The sequence below is a fragment of the Capra hircus genome, chromosome 5 (assembly GCF_001704415.2).
Source record: "Capra hircus breed San Clemente chromosome 5, ASM170441v1, whole genome shotgun sequence".
In the NCBI taxonomy this organism is placed as follows: domain Eukaryota; kingdom Metazoa; phylum Chordata; class Mammalia; order Artiodactyla; family Bovidae; genus Capra; species Capra hircus.
In genome coordinates this window covers 81,355,033-81,371,884 of record NC_030812.1, presented here as the reverse complement: position 1 = coordinate 81,371,884, position 16,852 = coordinate 81,355,033, and the positions used below count along the sequence as shown (strand labels likewise).

The window sequence follows — 16,852 nt, the reverse complement described above, 5'->3', positions numbered from 1 at the left end:
ATGAATATTCCGGACTGATCTCCTTTAGGACGGACTGGTTGGATCTCCTTGCAGTCCAAGGGACTCTCAAGAGTCTTATCCAACACCAAAATTCAAAAGCATCAATTCTTCGGCGCTCAGCTTTCTTTATAGTCCAACTCTTCACACTCATACATGACTACTGGAAAAACCATAGCCTTAACTAAACGGACCTTTGTTGGCAAAGTAATGTCTCTGCTTTTTTATATGCTGTCTAGGTTGGTCATAACTTTTTTCCCAGAAGTAAGCGTCTTTTAATTTCTAGGCTGCCTCTCTTAGTTTCAAGCGGAGTTAGTCTGAACAAAGTTAAGGCTCGGGAAAGCCCCGCCCCTTCGCTACGGGGTTTGGGGTTTGGCTTGACTCCACCCCCTCCAAGAACGCGGCCTTGTGATTGGCTATGACTGTCCAATTGAGTAGGAGCAGCGGCTTTCACGTCTCTTTGTTTGCGGGAGGAACATGGCGGATCGGCTCACGCAGCTGCAGGACGCTGTGAACTCGGTGAGCAATTGCACTCGATTAATTTCCGTCGTCTTCCTTCCCGAGAGAAAGCATGGCAGAGAAAGAGATGTGAGGGACGAAACTCGGAAGTGGGGAGTGGACTGAGGCTGGGCTTCATCAACAAGCGCTGGGGTTGGCTGGAGGCTGCGCCGCCGTCTGGAAGGTCTGAGGCCGGCTTCGGGGCCGGGCGAGAGCCGGCGGCCTCTTCGCCTGCCAAGTGGAGGATCTCACTGCGTGGACTGTCAGGCTTCAGCGACTTGCGTTGTTCTCTGGGACCAGTTTTATTTTCTTGTCAGTGGTGCTTATGGATCTTTCCTTTTTTTTTTTTTTTGCCGGGAGGAGAGAGGAAGCGGAATTTTTTTTACCCCTTATGAATTTTAACCACGGAGATAAATCCGTGTTCTTAATGATTAGATCTTTGTCATTAGATGTTAGCCGAGGGTATTCTTTGGCTACAATTTTCAGATTGGGGCTGGAGTGATACTAATGTGAAAAGTTTTGTTTCATCTTAGTTGGTTCCTATATACCAAGGGTTCCATCTCTTGGCCGCTCCCCCAGCTTGTCAGTTTAAGGGAAAGTGACATTTTATAATAGTGAATGTTACGGTCTTTGTATATCTTTAAGATTTTTAAAACATCTGCTAATGAATCTTCTCCCTATGAAAGGTCAGGTGATGTAAATAGCCCCCATTACTTTGATCTTTCTGTTTATTTTTCCTGTTATTTATCTCTGTGTGGAAAGTATATGCAAACCAAAGCATTCATGTACTTATTACCATTAAGAGCTAAATTGTTTTTCATTGGTAGTTACATTTCTGTCATTCTGTTTATAATTTGATGTCCCAGGTAAGATACCTGTAGATGTTGACTGGAAAATCAAACTAGTCTCTTGTACCTAGGCTCTTGCCAGTTTTTTTCTCACTGGAAGCTAATAAGTTGGTATTCTTGTTATCACTCAGTGTTTGTACATTTGAACAGTGTGAGTCTGCCTGTGAGAAATGGATCTATTGTGTGTATGAGGGCCGGCCTCTAAATGTTGATAAATTCACCAAGATGAATTCTACCTTTGGTGACTTGCCTGGGCGGCCAGCCAGTCTCCCATGGGGAGATACTTCTTTGAGGCTTTACAAAATTAAATTGTAATGACTGCTGGATACAAACATTATTTTAGGGGAAATGTTGCATATTCATATATATTTCATAGCCAGAAGGATAGTAAGGACAAAGTGAATATGGCCCTTAACTCCATGGATGATCATTTGATTTTGGAGGAAAGCCTCTAGATTATCTGGTATGGTATATATAAACACTGTCATGGTTACAGAGAGTTACTCCTTGAGGAGTTTACAGTCTGGTTAGAAAGACTTCATATACTCGAGACATTTAAATAATGCAAAAAGCAGTATGTGGTTAGGAGTTGTAATTAATCGAGTGTTTTCAGCGGTAGGCAGAATTTTCTGGCTCTAGAGATAACACTGCATTCTCTACAGGGTCTGAGCGTCCCACCAGCCGCATCAGAGCAGTAAGTTTCCAACATCATATAAGGACACCCCCTTTTAAAAACCCATGGTTACCTAATCTTAACAGATTGAAAACCACAGTCACACAAAACTAACCAAACTGATCACATGGATCACAGCCCTGTCTAACTCAATGAAACTATGAGCCATGCCATGTAGGGCCACCCAAGATGGATGGGTCATGGTGGAGAGTTCCCACTGGAAAAGGGAATGGCAGACTACTTCAGTATTCTTGTCTTGAGAATCCCATGAACAGTATGAAAAGGCAAAAAACAGGACACTGAAAGAAGAACTCATCAGGTTGGTAGATGCCCAATATGCTACTGAAGAAGAGTGGAGAAATAACTCCAGAAGGAATGAAGAGAGGGAGCCAAAGCGAAAACAGTGCCCAGTTGTGGATGTGACTGGTGATGGAAATATAGTCTGATACCGCAAAGAACAATATTGCATAGGAACCTGGAATGTTAGGTTAAATGAAGTTCGAAATGCAGTACTTGGGTGTAATCTCAAAAACAACAGAATGAGCTCCGTTCGTTTCCAAGGCAAACCATTCAATAACAGAGTAATCCAAATCTGTGCTGCAACCATTAATGCTGAAGAAGCTGAAGTTGAATGGTTCTATGATGACGTACAAGACCTTCTAGAACTAACACCAAAAAATGATGTCCCTTTCATCATAGGGGACTGGAATGCAAAAGTAGGAAGTCAAGAGACACCTGGAGTGACAGGCAAGTTTGGCCCTGGAGTACAAAATGAAGCAGGGCAAAGGCAAATAGAATTTTGCTAAGAGAACACACTGGTCACAGCAAGCACCCTCTTCCTACAACATAAGAGACAACTCTACACATGGACATCACCAGATGGTCAATGCTGAAACCAGTTTGATTATATTCTTTGCAGCCAAAGAGGGAGAAGCGCTGTACAGTCAGCAAAAACAAGACCGGGAGCTGACTGTGGCTCAGATCATGAACTTAACGTAAAATTCAGACTTAAATTGAAGAAAGTAGGGAAAACCACTAGACCATTCAGATATGACCTAAATCAAGCCCCTTATGATTATACAGTGGAAGTGACATAGATTCAAGGGATTATATCTGACAGAATGCTGATGAACTATGGACAGAGAGGTTCATGACATTGTACAGGATGCAGTGATCAAGACCAGCCCCAAGAAAAACTAATGCAAAAAGGCAAAATGAGTGTCTGAGGAGGCCTTACAAATAGCTGAGAACAGAAGAGAAGCTAAAGGCAAAGGAGAAAAGGAAAGATATACCCATCTGAATGCAGCATCCCAAAGAATAGCACAGAGACAAGAAAGCCTTCCTCAGTGATCAGTGCAAAGAAATAGAGGAAAACAATAGAATGGGAAAAACTAGAGATCTCTTCAAGAAAATTAGAGACACCAAGGGAATATTTTATGCAAAGATGGGCTCAATAAAGGACAGAAATGGTATGGACCTAACAGAAGCAAGAGATATTAAGAAGAGGTGGCAAAAATACACAGAGGAGCTATACAAAAAGTATCTTTATGACCCAGATAATCGTGATGGTATCAGTCACCTAGAGCCAGACATCCTAGAATGCAAAGTCAAGTTGACCTTAGGAAGCATCACTACAAAAAACGCTAGTGGAGGTGATAGAATTCCAGTTGAGCTACTTCAAATCCTAAAAGATGAAGTTGTGAAAGTACTGCACTCAGTAAATGCCAGCAAATCTGGAAAACACAGCAGTGGCCACAGGACTAGGAAAGGTCAGTTTTCATTCCAATCCCAAAGAAAAGCAATGCCAAAGAATGTTCAGACTACTGCACAATAGCACTCATTTCACATGCTAGCAAAGTAATGTTCAGAATTCTCCAAGCCAGGCTTCAGCAGTATGTGAACAGTGAAATTCCAGATGTTCAAGCTGGATTTAGAAAAGGCAGAGGACACAGAGATCAAATTGCCAACATCTGCTAGATCATAGAAAAAGTAGGAGAGTTCCAGGAAAACATCTACTTCTGCTTTATTGACTACACTAAAGCCTTTGACTGTGTGGATCACAACAAACTGGAAAATTCTTCAAGAGATGGGAATACCAGGCAACCTGACCTACCTCCTGAGAAATCTGTATGCTTATCAAGAAGCAGCAGTTAGAACCAGACATGGAACAACAGACTGGTTCCAAATTAGGAAAGGAGTATGTCAAAGCTGTATATTGTCACCCTGCTTATTTAACTTATATGTAGAGTACATCTTGTGAAATGCCAGGCTAGATGAAGCACAAGCTGGAATCAGGATTGCTGGGGTATCAGTAACCTCAGATATGCAGATGACACCACCCTTATGGCAGAAAGGAAGATAAAGAGCTTCTTGATAAAATGAAAGAGGAGAGGAAAAAGCTGGTTTAAAACTTAACATTCAACAAACTAAGACCATGGCATTCGGTCCCATCACTTCATGGCATTTAGATGGTGAAACAATGGAAACAGTGAGAGATTATTTTCTTGAGCTCCAAAATCACAGCATATGGTGACTGCAGCCATGAAATTAAAAGATGGTTGCTCCTTGAAAGAAAAGCAATGACCAACATAGACAGCATATTAAAAAGCAGAGACATTTTTTTTTGGCAACAAAGGTTGTCTAGTGAAGGACTTTTTTTTTTTGGCCAGTAGTCACGTATGGATGTGACAGTTGAACTATAAAGAAAGCTGAGTGCTGAAGAATTGATGCTTTTGAACTGTGGTGTTGGAGAAGACTCTTGAGGGTCCCTTGGACTGCAAGGAGATCCAGCCCGTCCATCCTAAAGGAAATCAGTCCTGAATATTCATTGGAAGGACTGATGTTGAAGCTGAAGCTCAAATCGTTTGGCCACCTGATGTGAAGAACTGAGTCACTAGAAAAGACCCTGATGCTGGGCAAGATTGAAGGCAGGAGAAGGGGATGACTGAGGATGAGATGCTTGGATGGCATCACCAACATGAGTTTGAGTCAACTCCAGGAGTTGGTTATGAACAGGGAGGCCTGGTGTGTTGTAGTGCACAGGGTTGAAAAGAGTTGGACACCACTGAGCGACTGAACTGAACTTTCAGCTATAAGTGCTGAACTGGATTATTGGGTGATATTAACTAAAGTAGAGGGAATCATATTAGGATTTGTATGAATCATAATTGTTTGTAAAAGTTTTTAAGTAGAGTTATTTTACCCTCTGAGAACTCCATGAGAGCAAACTGTCTTGTTTGCTTTGTCACTATAATGTTTATACAATTATACACACAGTGCTTCTCATAGAGCTGATTTTCTTTTAAGTTTTCTTTATCCTTTAAGATTTATATATGGCTGCACTAGGTCTTTATTGCTGTGCACAGGCTTTCTCTTGATGCACTGAGTGGAGGCTGTTGGGGTAGTGGGGGTGGTGCCCAGGCTTTTCATTGCAGTGATTTCTCTTGCTGTGGACAACAGGCTTTAGGTACGTGGCCTTCCCAGTAGCTGAGGGTCAGGGACTCTAGAGCGCCAGCTCAGTAGTTTTGGTGCAGGAGTTTAGTTGCCCTGCAGCATGTGGAATCTCCTCAGACCAGGGATTGAACCTGTGTTCCCTGCATTAACAGATGGATTCGTTACTACTGAGCCACCAGGGAAGTCCCTAGAATTATTTTGATAAATATTTGTTGAGTAAATGGATTTTGAGAGCTTCATATGGGCAGAACAAACAGCCATTGTATTTAACCTAATATGAGAATGTTCTCAGTTAACAAACTCTAGTTACCAGAATCAAAGTCTATATTTGTACAGGCTCAGTACACAACCCACTCCAGTACTCTTGCCTGGAAAATCCCATGGATGGAGGAGCCTGGTAGGCTGTAGTCCATGGGGTCACAAAGAGTGGGACTCGACTGAGCGACTTCACTTTCACTTTTCACTTTCTTGCTTTGGAGAAGGAAATGGCAACCCCCTCCAGTGTTCTTGCCTGGAGAATCCCAGGGACGGAGGAGCCGGGTGGGCTGCCGTCTATGGGGTCGCACAGAGTCGGACACGGCTGAAGCGACTTAGCAGCAGCAGCAGCAGAGCACTTACTGCCACCCAATACCTTTGCAGAAATGTGAACAAAAGCAGTGTAGTCAGGAATGAATTTTCACTAGTCAGGCATATATAAAGGAGGAGTAGATAATGAACAAGTAGGGTTGAGTTCGATTATTGAAAGCTTTGAAATGGCCTGAAGGTTTGGAAATTTATCTTGAAAACCATGCTGGGGCAAGCTCAGAATTTTGGAGCAGAGTAAAATAACCTAGAAAATAAGAACTAGAAAATAGTAGGGAGCTATTGTAAACAATTCTTGTGTGAAGTAATTAGTTGCACTAACAGCATCAGTGGTGGTAGAAGGAAAAGGGAAAGATTTGTAGTAACATTAGCAGGATTTGAAGATGAAAGTTAAGAGTCTGAAGGTAGACTGGTTGACTGGAAGATTCTCAATACAAATTGGATACTAAAGGAAATAATTGACTTTTGAATTCTGTCGTTCAAATAATGGCAGTGAAACTTAGTGGAAACGCTGATTCAATAATTGAGACAAGGAATTGCAGTTTGAGTGGTCAGGACTATGGAGAGAAGTTGGTGGGGAGGATAGGAGTCTTAGGTTTGGAAAAGGTAATGTTAACAAAGCTAACTTTGCTGGATCCACATCTGGCCAAAGGCTGAGACATCATTTTGCAGCCAGAGAAAGGGTTTATTTATTCGGGAAGCAGCTGAGTGACAAGATAGGAGGGCAGATCTCAGATTGCTTCCCAGAAGGCAAGAGACTTGAGGTTTGGAGGACTTGCCTGGTGGTCCAGTGGTTAAGATTCTGCACTTCCAATGCAGGGGGCATGGGTTTGATCCCCGGTCAGGGAACTAAGATCCCACATGCCTCTTGGCCGGGGGGTGGTGGGTGGAGGTGGGAAACAATCAGAAAGTAAAGACACTTGAGATTTTATGGGATAAAGAAGTAGGGTGGTCTTAGGCGTAGGGTAGGGTGATTGGAGGTAGGGAGAAGGTAAAGTAATTGGTATTCTGCACAGGAACAGTTCTTGGGGCTTCCCTGGTAGCTCAGATAGTAAAGAATTTGCCTGTAATGCAGGAGACCCAGGTAGGGTTGTCGTTCCCAACTGTTCTTAACTGATCTGAACTGGGCAAGACCTTACTACAAATTTTTCAATTTTTTGAAAAACAGCTTAAGTCCCTTTTACTGTAGTGACCCACACATCGGGAGCATTATCTGTTGGGGGTGGTAAGAAGTCTGGTGCTGTATTATGTGGGCTCTGTGAAGCTTGGAAGGTATGCAATTAGGGAAAGAAAAAAGCCAACGCAAACATAATCATCAGAGGCAGATTACAAAGGGTTTTGTCACAAGCTGTTTCCTTACCTGCTGTTCTGTAAGACGTACTCCAGTCTTTCATTTAAGGTGCCAGCTTCCGTTAACCCTGTGGGACACAGTTTCAGTAAGGACTTGGTATTCTCAGTCTTCGAATTGCTTAAGAAATGCTTTTAGAGCACTAGGAGTTTTGAGTCCTGGAGAAAAACATTTCAGACATACTTAAGGTGCAGTCTTTTCCCACCACTATTTCTTTCTGCTTGTAATTTACTCTGGTTTCAGAAAAGGGGTCATATACTTTGTATATGAGTCATATTTAAAAGTTTAGCCTGGGGCCATTCTAAGATGTTTCCTGTCAGTTCAGTTCAGTTCAGTTGCTCAGTCATGTCCGACTCTTTGCCACCCCATGAACCGCAGCACGCCAGGCCTCCCTGTCCATCACCAACTCCCGGAGTCCACCCAAACCCATGTCCATCGAGTCGGTGTCAGATGTGCTTTTTTCCACCTCTGCTCCCCCAAAAGTATTTACTTGTGCTTGCAGAAAGTCCTGGCATATATTTCTTTTATCATTCTGTTACCTTGGGAAGAAAAGAAAGATTATTTTGTTTTTCTTTTTAACTGTCTCAACTAAATTGATACCAAACATAGTTTCTTTAGGGCTTCCCAGGTTGCACAGCAGTAAAGGATCCGCTTGCCAGTGCAAGAGACACCGGAGACTGGGGTTCCATCCCTGGGTAAGGAAGATCCCCGGAGGAGGGAATGGCAACCGACTCCAGTATTCCTGCCTGAAGAAAGCCCATGGACAAAGGAGCCATGGGTTTGCAGAATTGGACATGACTGAGCCACTGAGACTTTCGTTTCTTTGCATGATTAAAATGTTTATGAATCAGCTGTACCCCAATACAAAACGAAAAAATTTTTTTACTTAAAAAAAAAAAAGTTTAATCATTGTTAGTAACTGGTTTTTGTTATCCAGAATTACTCCTTTCTGTTTTATTTATTTATCTTTGCTCAGAGAACATTATAGAACATTGCTGCCACAGTTACCAATAAAATCCTTACAGAGGATAAATCCATTCTAACTTGGCCACCTTTCCTTTGCCTCCAGCTTGCAGATCAGTTTTGTAACGCCATTGGAGTGCTGCAGCAGTGTGGCCCTCCTGCCTCCTTTAGTAATATTCAGACAGCCATTAACAAAGATCAGCCGGCTAACCCTACAGAAGGTAAATAGGTTTTCTTGGCTTCTCTTAGTTTGACTCTCACATTACCTGTAATACATTAAAATCAGATTTATTGAAAGATTCAACTTATTTATGGCTTTCTAAAAATGTTATTGTTTGAGAATATAACAAGTTTGTCTTAAATGAATTCATTACAGTAAATTTATATGACTCATAATTCTTTTCATGTGAAATAACAGATTTTTTTACTCCTCTAAAGGAGAATTGTGTGAATTTAGCTGAATTGTTACTTGTGGGACCTTAATGAAAATGGCATCCAATTTACAAATTCCTTTATTCAAGGGACCACCATATTGTCCTAATAATGAAATGGTAATACATTATGCTTAAGTTCTAATTTGAGTTAACATTAAAGCTAATTCTCAGACATAATAGAATTGATGTGTTAAAATTACACTTTTATCATTAGAGGCCTAATACAGAAAAAGTAACGAAGTTTCCTGGTTTCATTAAACTTTAATTTCTCTTTCTGAAAGCTTGAGATTCTCTAATATCCTCAATGAGTACTATCTTTCTCTAGAATATGCCCAGCTTTTTGCAGCGCTGATTGCACGAACAGCAAAAGACATTGATGTTCTGATAGATTCCTTACCCAGTGAAGAATCTACAGCTGCTTTACAGGTAAAAATCTCTTTTCCTTTGAGAATTTTATGAAAAAAATTTTGAATTCAAGGAAATAGATTTAGTACCTTTTATTACAATATTCAAAGTTACTCTAAATTTTAAAATGGGAGTTTTATTGTAAATTACTGCAGCCTGTTTAAGACTGTGCTGAAAATACATAGTTGTCCAGTTTTGAGTTACAAGGAAACTTGCCATTTTCCTCAGTTGGGTTCTTTTCCTTGCCAGTAGTGACAAGCGAGGGACCGTTCTGGATACGGAGTAGAATAGCAGTGTCTGAAAGCAATGTGGAAAGGAGTCTCATTTAGCCATCCAGAGATCTCTAATTGAAGAGTCAACTTTTAAATAATTCATATAGGGAAGACTCTCAAGTAATATCTGATCTTAGGATTTCTGCCACTAGCAAAAAAATCTATCACAGTGGTTGCATAGTCCTCAGATTTAAAAGTAAATACTTTGATTGCAATTTCTTTCCTCCTCAACTTTTATCAGTCACCCAAGTTTTTCATTTCTCAAACTACTCTTAAATTTGTGTTTGCTCACAAAGGCTGCTAGCTTATATAAGCTTGAAGAGGAAAACCACGAGGCTGCTACCAGTCTGGAGGATGTTGTCTACCGAGGGGACATGCTTCTGGAGAAGATACAGAGCGCACTTGCTGATATTGCACAGTCCCAGCTGAAGACGAGAAGCGGCACCCATAGCCAGTCTCTTCCAGACTCATAGCACCAGTGTATACATACTGTGGGTGAGGAAAGAACTGTTTCAATGCCAGTAGGAATTCTGCATCAGATTTAGGTGTAAGCCTTACCAACAGTTCCAGAAACATTGAGCACTATGACACATGTTATCTTTTCAGCTATTTTAAATAGTCTTCTGTTTTCACTCTTAATAAATAAGACTGTAAAATCATGAATGAACCAGCTGTAAAACTGTCACTATGCCACTATTTTTTATTATCTGAGTGAAATTATTGAGGCCAATATTGCATTAATGTTCATAATATAATTAATAAACAGCTGTACTGTAAAATTCTGTTGTGACATAATCTGTCTTTATTTTTGTCATGTTTCTGAAGTTTTTACAAATCAAAACATCCCTCAAGAGGTGGTAAATGCAGAGAACATGGACTTTTGAATTTAGGTTGATATCCTTCTACCTCTAATGGCGACATGGTATAAATTTGGAACTTGAGCAAGGAATGAAACCACGTTGCTTTTAAAGAAACAAAGAGTTAATATGGCTGGATGAGATATTAGGTCACTTTTGGAGGCTTTTTCCTCTTTTCCTAGAACCTCAAACCCATTCTAGTTCATCTCCACATTTGTTTCTAATAAGAAATCGTCTCTGTGTAATTCTCATGCTATTGTGGGAAGAGTTTCCTTCAATCTCAACTTTTTCCCTCTTAACCTCTTTGCCTGTTTTTTTTTCCCCCTGTTTTTCTCCTTAATTTGCCTAGTGAAATAGTGAAGTATGTTTCCTGAGTCATAGATTCTTTTTATTTATCCAGAGTTCGTTTTCTGATCTTGTAAACCTCTCAGCCTTTATTGCTGCATTCTATTTGACCAGAACATGCTTCCACTACATCAGTTATTACTACTTCAATATCATTGTCTCCATTGGCCCTTTAAAAAACTTTTTATTTATTTATGTTTGACTGTGCTGGGTCTTTGTTGTCGCATGGGCTTTTCTCTAGTTGTGTTGCGTGGAGGCTACTCTCTAGTTGTGGTGCACGGGCTGCTTAATGCAGTGGCTTCTCTTGTTGAAGAGCATGTGATCTAGGGCACTTGGGCTTCAGTAATTGCAGCATGTGGGCTCAGTAGTTGCAGCTCCTGGGCTCTAGAGCACAGGCTCAGTAGTTACCCACGGGCGTAGTTGCTCCAAGGCATATGGGATCCTCCCGGACCAGGGATGGAAGCCATGTCTCCTGCGTTGGCAGGCAGATTCTTTACCACTGAGCCACCACGGAAGTCCAGCCCTTTGTTATTGCTGACATTTGTGTCTGCTCTTTCAAGTATGCTTATGCATCCAACTCTGGGATCTCCTTGAATTCCATCATAATCAAGCACTTCTACAGTTTTTGAAAAATACTGCTTAGAGAGTACATTTTAGCTCGAGTAAGACAACTTACAGATCATTAACTTTTTAAATTGTTAAATGTGATGCATACTAACAATTTTAAATGTTAAGCTTATTCTCTCTGACATCACTTAAAGTTCATTTTATTTTTAAACACTAGAATAAAGGATGTAAAGGAGCTCACAAAAGAAAGTAGTCTTCAAAATAATGAACCCTATTCAAAACAATTTGGGCTTCCCAGGGTGCAGTGGCAAAAAATCTGCCTGCCAACTCAGGAAACACAAGATACTTGGTTTTGATCCTTGGGTCAGAAAGATCCTCTGGAGTAGAAAATGGCAATCTGCTCCAATATTCTTGTCTGGAATGGAGCCTAATGGGCTATAGTCCATGGGGTTGCAGAGAAGCAGATACAGCTGAATGACTGAGCATACTCAATGCAGTTAACCCCAAGAGAGAAATAAGTTACAGCCTTAAATGGTGGACTGACTACTGTTAAGATATTACTCTTCCCTGAAAGAAACTTCTTATATTTGAAATTGGCATTCCCAACCACCCCCTCCACCCCCAGCTTAAGGTATTATAGAAAGAGGACAATACATATTCTGAAATATGCATAAAGATGGTATAACATAATTCATAAAGATTGTTTGCGGCAGCTTCTCTTAGGCACCGTTTTGTGGCTATTGGATTAGGAGGTCCTCAGAGCTGAAATAAAAGTATGGGCAGAACAGTGAAGAAATCCCCCTACTGTATTCCAGGAAGTGGCTTCCTGCAGAGAACCACCTTTCCAATATGACTAAGGTACAATGAGTGGATGACTCCTTTGACTACCTGTGACACAGCCAGACCTAGACCCTCCACAGATGCCTGTTTTTTATCTCATGAATTGGTTGTTGAACTGGTTGTTCCCAAAGACCACTCTGTACAAAATGCTCTCTAACTTGACTTGATCACACTTTAGGCTGTCCCCCACAGTCCCCTGAACTGGAATCCACCGTCAGCCTGAGCCAGCCCTGGAATGTGGAAGAGACTGTCCTCAGTTACACCTCCTGAAAATGGACCACAGAAAGAACATTCCCTGATCAACTGTCCCATTCTGTCATCTGCTCCCTTTCACTCCCTCACACCCAGATCTTTCTAGCCTTGCTTACTTGTTCCTATTAAAAGGATCTGATCTGTCTTTGAGCTTTCCAGGTTGCACAGTGGGAAAAAATCCACCTGCTAAAGAATGCTGGAGACATAGGTTCAATCTCTGGGTTGGAAAGATTCTCTGGAGGAGGAAATGGCAAACCCACTCTAGTGTTCTTGCCTGGGAAATCCCATGGACAGAGGAGCCTGGTAGCCTACAGTCCTTGAGATCGCAAAGAGTCAGACATGACTGAGCACATACACACCATCTGTTTTTGAGCAGCTTGCAGACTTAAGTACAAGACTTTGGGACACCAGAGGAACTATTGCAAATGGGCAAGGAGGCTATAGCAACAGGATTCTCCAACCGATCTGCGAATCCTGTTGCTATAGCCTCCTTGCCCCTGTTTACAGTAGTTCTGGTGTCCCAAAGTCTTATACTTAAGTCTGAATTTGTTTTAATACCACTCACTGTGTAGGAAAAAAATCCCATGACTCTTTAACACATAGCCCCAGGTCTAAGTCTGGGGTAAAGGGTGTGGAGGTATTTACTTCAAGTAATAAATCTGTCTGATTCAGAATATCTTGTGTGCATGTTCAGGATAAAATTAAGATGAATGCTAAAAAACTAACACTAAGACAACTTGGAGATCAGAGGGAATGATAGTGGAGGTTAGAACATAATTCAGAACTAAATAAAACCAAACTACATATAGAAACATTGCATTCGCTAAGACAGCATTTAGGAGCTACAATATTGTATTCCTTGCTTATATTAGAAAAAAGGGAGCTGAAAATTAATCAGCTAAACTTTGAACTGAAAGAAGGAAATACTAAATCAGAACAGAAAACTAAGAAGGCAACTATACCTTGAGAGAATAAGAAAAGCCCAAAGTTGGGATTCAAAAAGACTTAAGGTAATGAACAACCTAGGTGAGTTTGATTAAGGAAAAAAGAGAGATGACTTAAATAATGTGAAGTACTAAAGAAGAAAAAATTGTGTGCATCACAGTCTGTGTCTAATCTCAAGAGTGCATGGGAGTTTTTCTTCATGATTTACTTTGTATTTTGTCAATTCTAAAATGCCTGTATTTTCTTAACTGTATCTTAAATTGGAATATTCAGTGGGGAGCTGTTGTTTCTTTAATGGAGCATAAAGTCAATGGTATGTGTCAATTCATGGGATCTTTGATTTAAAATAGTAATGTAATTTGTCATATTAACATTAAAATTAAAATCATGATCATTTAACTTGGTGCAGGAAAGACATTTGATAAAATTCAACATCATTTGTGAAAAAATTAGCAAAGGAGAAACAAAAAAATGTTTAATGTGGCAAGTGACTTAGAAAATACAGCAAACATATTGAAATATCAAATGCATTCCCTTTAAGTTTGGGAACAAGACAAGGATGCCTGCTATTAACCACATCTATTCATTTTATACTGACAGTAATAAGCAACACATTTAAGCTTTAAAAAGAAAAATTATAAAATAGAAACAAGATTTCTTATTATTTAAAGATGAAATAATTGCTTAGCTAGAAAAGATTCCATAAATAGGCTTCAGGAGGTTTTGCATGTTAGACAAAAACAGTGTACACTGCGTTGGCAACAAATTGTAGGAAAAAAGGCTTTTGAAAAAAACATTTTCAATAGCAAAAAAACCTTTCAAGTTTACAGTAAAGATGTAAAACATTTAAGGAGAAATAGAACAAAAATTGAAAAATTGTAAAACTATTTTCAAGCATTTTTAGAGCTGGAATAAATGGAGAAATATCTTTATGAAACAGGAGTCAATATTATAAATATATCAATTTTCCTCATGAATTAACGGAATTTTAAGTTTCCAACTGAGATTCTTGTGGAAGTTGACAAGTTATTTCTAAAATTTATATGGAAGTACAAAGTGTCAGTAGAAATTAATATTCTCATGAAAAAATAACAATGACAGCTTGCTTTAATAGTATTTACTAATTAAGACCGCATTTATTAGTGCAAGGATAGATAAATAGACCAATGGAAGAGCTCAAACAGATCCTCACAGATATGAAAACTTGACTTGTGACAGAGATAAAGTTGCAAATCACTGGGGAAAGAATAGAAATTGTGCTAGAATATTGATTATATACATGCTATATATTAAAGTCATAATATAAAGTACCTCTGGGGTTTCTTTTTGGGGTGATGAAAATTTTCTGGAGTTAGATAGTGGTGACTCTTGCACAAATGTGAATTTAATGAAAAACAATGATATACTGTAAAAGAGTGACATGCTAATTTTTCTCAAAGCTGTTATGAAAAAGAAAAAATTCTTGGCAGGTGAAGAGCAAATATTTAAAACTTTAAAAAGACATTCTTAAGGAAATATCTGTGTAACTTCAGGCCAGGAAAGGATTTTTTTAAACTAAAAAGTTCACATTATAAAAGAAAAGAATATAAAAATAACAGTAAGCAACATGTATCATACTGCTTCAGACTTTTATATATATTAACTAATTTAGCAAAGGCCCACTCCGCTCTTCTTGCCTGGAAAACTCCATGGGCAGAGGAGCCTGGCAGGCTATAGTCCGTGGGACAGGAAAGAGTTGGACACAACTGAGCACAGTGCAGCACAGTAAATTTAAACGCATTAAAATTTAGACTGTGTTTATACAAATACTCTGAGAAGAATGACAGTACAAGCTCAACTTGGGGGAGAGCAGATATTTGCAACACTTGTAACTGGACAAAGGGTAGTATCTAGAATATAAAACCCTTCTATGAATCAGTCAAAAAAAAAAAAAACAACCCATTAAAAGAATTGCAAGACACTTAATCTTTTCACAGCAGAAGAATGGCCAATAAATGTGCAAAAATGCTCAACCTTACTGATAATCAGGAATTTGAATCTAGCTGTCTAGGTTTTCAGGATTCACTTTTCTGGGCAGGGGGACAAAACTTATTTTTTAAATTGACACTTTACTAGCTTAACTTATAAATTTCATACATTTGTGTATATGATCCCTAGGCTTGCATGTATTCTTGGCCAGGGGTGCATATGTTCAGGCAGGCTTATAAATGTATGTTTATATAACTTAAAGAAAAGCAAGGAGACTCCAAAGACAAAATGCAAGGCAGTGATTACCTTTCTGATGGAAAGAAATTGGTGCTATCAAAGAAGCTAAAAGAGGGTCTTTTAGTGTAGTGTAATATTTCCTTGAGTAGAGAAGCATGTATTTAATACAACTCAACATTTTATGTAAACTACATTTAAGGGTTGTGTTTTCAATGAAAAGGTTTAAAGTGGCACATTTTTAAGCAGCATAACACATTGTTTTACTTGTGACTGAGTTCAGCAGAGTTCAGTTCAGTCTCTCAGTCGTGTCCGACTCTTTGCAACCCCATGGACGGCAGCATGCAAGGATTCTCTGTCCATCACCAACTCTCAGAGCCTACTCAAACTCATGTCCATTGTGTAGGTGATGCCATCCAACCATCTCATCCTTTGTCATCACCTTCTCCTTCCACCTTCAATCTTTCCCAGCATCAAGGCCTTTTCCACTGAGTCAGTTCTTCACATCAGGTGGCCAAAGAACTGGAGTTTCAGCTTCAACATCAGTCCTTCCAATGAATATTCAGGACTGATTTCCTTTAGGATGAACTAGTTGGATCTTCTTGCAGTCCAAGGGACTCTCAAGAGTCTTTTCCAACACCACAGTTCAAAAGCATCAATTCTTTGGCATTCAGCTTTCTTTATAGTCCAACTCTCACATCCATACATGACTACCAAAAAAAACCATAGCTTTGACTAGATGGACCTGATAAAGTAATGTCTGCTTTTTAATATGCTGTCTAGGTTGGTCATAGATCTTCTTCCAAACAGCAAGCATCCTTTAATTTCATGGCTGCCATCACCATCTGCAGTGATTTTGGAGCCCCCCCAAAATAAAGTCTCACTGTTTACATTTTTTCCCCATCTATTTGCCCTGAAATGATGTGACTGGATGCCATGATCTTAGTTTTCTGAATGTTGAGCTTTAAGCAGCCTTTTCACTCTCCTCTTTCATTTTCATCAAGAGGCTCTTTAGTTCTTCTTCACTTTCTGCCGTAAGGGTGGTATCATCTGCATATCTGAGGTTATTGATATTTCTCCCAGCAGTCTTGATTCCAGCTTGTGCTTCATCCAGCCCGGTATTTCACATGATGTACTCTGCATATAAGTTAATTAAGCAGGGTGACGATATACAGCCTTGATGTACTCCTTTCCCGATTTGGAACCACTCTGTTGCTCCATGTCTGGTTCTGACTGTTGCTTCTTGACCTGCATGCAGATTTCTCAGAAGGCAGGTCAGGTGGTCTGTTATTCCCATCTCTAAGAATTTTCCACAGTTTGTTGTGATCCACACATTCGAAGGCTTTGGCATAGTCAGTAAAGCAGAAGTAG

General features: G+C 39.8%; 1 protein-coding gene across 1 annotated transcript; it reads left to right on the top strand.

The window, feature by feature from the left end:
• On the top strand, positions 428 to 10,252 carry MED21 (mediator complex subunit 21). The gene is made up of 4 exons (XM_005680730.3): positions 428 to 516; positions 8,469 to 8,583; positions 9,122 to 9,222; positions 9,770 to 10,252. Exons 1-4 carry the CDS (start codon positions 475 to 477, stop codon positions 9,944 to 9,946), a joined length of 435 nt encoding a protein of 144 aa, XP_005680787.2. The 5' UTR covers positions 428 to 474; the 3' UTR covers positions 9,947 to 10,252.